At 33.3% G+C, this 4,577-nt stretch overlaps 1 protein-coding gene across 1 annotated transcript in view; it reads right to left on the reverse strand.

Annotated features, from left to right (window-relative positions):
* Window positions 1-4,577, reverse strand: part of LOC107748486 (beta-1,4-N-acetylgalactosaminyltransferase 3-like) — a 53,230-nt gene that overhangs the window by 7,786 nt on the left and 40,867 nt on the right. Inside the window, exons 3-5 of the mRNA XM_016563275.1 lie at window positions 3,387-3,476; window positions 3,215-3,305; window positions 3,013-3,113 (exon numbers count right to left, since the gene is read on the reverse strand). Coding sequence (XP_016418761.1) covers window positions 3,013-3,113; window positions 3,215-3,305; window positions 3,387-3,476 — 282 coding nt within the window. The remainder of the gene's footprint in view (window positions 1-3,012; window positions 3,114-3,214; window positions 3,306-3,386; window positions 3,477-4,577) is intronic.

A 4,577-nucleotide genomic window follows, 5' to 3' on the forward strand; every position in this document is an offset into this window, starting at 1 on the left:
CTGGACCACAAAATCAGTCATAAGGGTAGATTTTTTTTAATTGAAGTTTATGCATCATCTGAAAGCTGAATAAATAATCTTTCCATTGATGTATGGTTTGTTAGGATAGGACCATATTTGGTCGAGATACAACTATATTGAGAAAATCGCCTTTAAAGTTGTCCAAATGAAGTTCTTAGCAATGCATATTACTAATCAAAAATTAAGTTTTGATATATTTACAGTAGGACATTTACAAAATATATTCATGGAACATGATCTTTACTTAATATCCTAATGATTTTTGGCATAAAAGAAAAATCTATAATTTTGACCCCTACAATGTATTTTTGGCTATTGCTACAAATATACCCCAGCGACTTAAGACTGGTTTTGAGCTCCAGGGTCACATATATAATTGTATATACTGTACCTACATTTTAGACTAAGTGGGATCAGTGAACAATTGATGCAGGAGCTTTTTTTCTATGTATTAATTGCATATTTAATATTAAAAGCATATTTAAATATGATTATATTAATGATAACAGTATCATTAATAAAAATGTTACTTGGATTCAAATATAGAATAATAGAGTTTTTATACGATGATATTAAAGGGTTCGCCTAAACATGAAAATTCAGTAACACTTTTATTAACTGCACTTTTTTTAAACACTTTTATCACTATTAACTAGTTGCTTATTAGCATGCCTATTATTATCATATTGGCTATTTATTAGTACTTATAAAGCACATATTCTGCATTACCATATTCTACATCCCTAATCCCCAATACCTAAACTTAACAACTATCTTACTAACTATTAATAAGCAGCAAATTCTGAGTTTATTTAAAAGTTGTAGTTAATGGTTTGTTAATAGGGAGAATTGGACCTTTAAATGAAGCGTGACCAAAAATTCTGTCATCAACCCTCAGGTCGTTCCAAACCTTTTTGACTTTCTTTCTTGTTTGGTCATAAAAAAAGCTGTTTTGAGAAATGTTTTAGTGTTTTTTTGGTCATCAATGGACATCAAAACTGTTTGGTTATCAAAACTCTGAAGAAAGAACAAAGCAAAGGTATTCAAAAATCCCAATTAATGTGGATTTGAAAACGTTTTCTCTACATTTTGGCCTTTTGTCTACACTGAGACAGTGGAAAAAAAAAGTAAACTGCATGTGGGTTTGGAATGACATCAGGGTGAGTAAATAAATACAGAATCTTTTTTTTATTTTTATTAATTGACATAAATTGCATCATTTGAACTTGTATTCGTGTGTGATATGTTCACTTCCATTATAAACTCATCTACTTGAATCTCTAACAAACACATCCACATTCAGACCAGACATTACCTCACCAACATAGATGAGGCGTTGAAGGTTTTCTGGACTTTCGTTTAAACTGAGCCAGAACTCTGAGTTATCATCAGAGGAAACAGCAAAAATGTATTCATCTAAAGGCAGAACGATATCAGTGCATTTGTTAACTGCCTCTACAAATGTCTAATTGAATTCAATATATAATCACAATTGCCTTTATTTTTTGTTTTGTTTTGTTTTGTAACGGAAATAAGCTTTCATACGTATGGTGTTATTTTGTCCATGAAACACAAAAATCATTACATAATGTTTTTCCATATGTGACCCTGGACCACAAAACCTTAAGTCTTAAGTGTCAATTTTTCGAAATTGAGATTTATACATCATCTGAAAGCTGAATAAATAAGCTTTCCATTGATGTATGGTTTGTTATGATAGGACAATATTTGGCAGAAATACAATTATTTGAAAATCTGGAATCTGAGGGTGCAAAAAAAAAAAATCAAAATATTGAGAAAATCGCCTTTAAAGTTGTCCAAATGAAGTTCTTAGCAATGCATATTACTAATCAAAAATTAAGTTTTGATATATTTACAGTAGGACATTTACAAAATATATTCATGGAACATGATCTTTACTTAATATCCTAATGATTTTTGGCATAAAAGAAAAATCTATAATTTTGACCCCTACAATGTATTTTTGGCTATTGCTACAAATATACCCCAGCGACTTAAGACTGGTTTTGAGCTCCAGGGTCACATATATAATTGTATATACTGTACCTACATTTTAGACTAAGTGGGATCAGTGAACAATTGATGCAGGAGCTTTTTTTCTATGTATTAATTGCATATTTAATATTAAAAGCATATTTAAATATGATTATATTAATGATAACAGTATCATTAATAAAAATGTTACTTGGATTCAAATATAGAATAATAGAGTTTTTATACGATGATATTAAAGGGTTCGCCTAAACATGAAAATTCAGTAACACTTTTATTAACTGCACTTTTTTTAAACACTTTTATCACTATTAACTAGTTGCTTATTAGCATGCCTATTATTATCATATTGGCTATTTATTAGTACTTATAAAGCACATATTCTGCATTACCATATTCTACATCCCTAATCCCCAATACCTAAACTTAACAACTATCTTACTAACTATTAATAAGCAGCAAATTCTGAGTTTATTTAAAAGTTGTAGTTAATGGTTTGTTAATAGGGAGAATTGGACCTTTAAATGAAGCGTGACCAAAAATTCTGTCATCAACCCTCAGGTCGTTCCAAACCTTTTTGACTTTCTTTCTTGTTTGGTCATAAAAAAAGCTGTTTTGAGAAATGTTTTAGTGTTTTTTTGGTCATCAATGGACATCAAAACTGTTTGGTTATCAAAACTCTGAAGAAAGAACAAAGCAAAGGTATTCAAAAATCCCAATTAATGTGGATTTGAAAACGTTTTCTCTACATTTTGGCCTTTTGTCTACACTGAGACAGTGGAAAAAAAAAGTAAACTGCATGTGGGTTTGGAATGACATCAGGGTGAGTAAATAAATACAGAATCTTTTTTTTATTTTTATTAATTGACATAAATTGCATCATTTGAACTTGTATTCGTGTGTGATATGTTCACTTCCATTATAAACTCATCTACTTGAATCTCTAACAAACACATCCACATTCAGACCAGACATTACCTCACCAACATAGATGAGGCGTTGAAGGTTTTCTGGACTTTCGTTTAAACTGAGCCAGAACTCTGAGTTATCATCAGAGGAAACAGCAAAAATGTATTCATCTAAAGGCAGAACGATATCAGTGCATTTGTTAACTGCCTCTACAAATGTCTAATTGAATTCAATATATAATAAAACAGATTTGTTTTCATGCTGGACCCACCAGTTACTTCAGGATGGAGGTAGCCAAAGATTCTCAGACCATAATTGCTCCATTGAGGGGACACAGCAAGCCTGCTTACTGTAGTACGCACCTTAAAATAAACCCATGATATTATATTATACACGAGACTATCATTTATAATAGTATACAACTAAATATGTATAGAACTAACATTGGGAAATAGCGGATAGAGCAGGTTATTCCTAAGTTGATCAAGAGATCCACCGCAGCAGTCTTCAAAAACGTGCATGTTCACTCGTCCCTGAGGAGGAAATAAAAATGCTCTAGGTTGCCTTAAAGCCATGATAGAATAAAATGGTTGCAACTGGGATGTATTTGCATAAATGGAAAACAGCTATTGCTTTTACATTTGAAAAGTCCAGACTTTAAGTCTAACAGTTTTAGGCTTCACAAACTCTTACCTATAGTTAAGTGGTTCTCTATATAAGGTAAGACATTTTCTCCAGGATATTTGCTATAATGTAATTATGACAAAGATGCTTGTTTTCTTTTCTTTTACATTTTTTTCTTTTGATTTAACAGAAATTGGGAGGGTTGATATATTAAAGGGGTCATATGATGCGATTTCAAGTTTTCCTTTCTCTTTGGAGTGTTACAAGCTGATTGTGCATAGATAAGATCCCTGAAGTTGCAAAGACTAAAGTCTCAAAACCAAAGAGATATTCTTTATCAAAGTTAAGACTCTGCCACGCCCCCCTAAAACGGCTCATTCTAACACGCCCCCACATATCTACCCCACTATGTGGAAATATTTGCATAATCCCGCCGCAAATGTGCACGCAAAGAAAGAAGGCATGGTGTCAGTAACCGCAGTTAGTGTTGAAGCAGCATATCAGGGAGACGCTGTGTGTTTCTAGACGAAAGCAAAAGCACTTTATTTGGCCTTCCAGAAGTAGATGCAATTAGGAATCATTGGTTAAGATTTATTTACAACAGAACAGCACAACCCAGATGTTCGAATTTGTGCAACGCATTTTATAGACGACAGTTTTTTTAACCTAGATTACTTACAACAGAACAGCAATGCATTTTATGGACGACCGTTTCGTGAAACCTAGGAGAGGAGGTAATTCTGACTTTGCTATGACAATCTGGCGCTTCTGAATCAGCTACTGTTTTGTTATTAGTTTAAGTATTTGCTATTGACTGTTCAAATGCGGAGCTTTGCGCATCGTGTGTGTGCGCGCGCGCGAGAGAGAGAGCGGTGTGTGTGTGTGTGTGCTTGCGAGCGAGTGAGAGAGAGAGAGAGAGAGAGAGCGCGAGAGAGCGCAAGAGAGAGAGAGAGAGCGAGAGAGAGAGAGAGAGAGAGAGAGAGAGAGAGAGAGAGAGAGAGAGAGAGAGA

This window comes from Sinocyclocheilus rhinocerous, unplaced genomic scaffold (assembly GCF_001515625.1).
Source record: "Sinocyclocheilus rhinocerous isolate Xijiao unplaced genomic scaffold, SAMN03320098_v1.1 scaffold78, whole genome shotgun sequence".
Classification (NCBI taxonomy): domain Eukaryota; kingdom Metazoa; phylum Chordata; class Actinopteri; order Cypriniformes; family Cyprinidae; genus Sinocyclocheilus; species Sinocyclocheilus rhinocerous.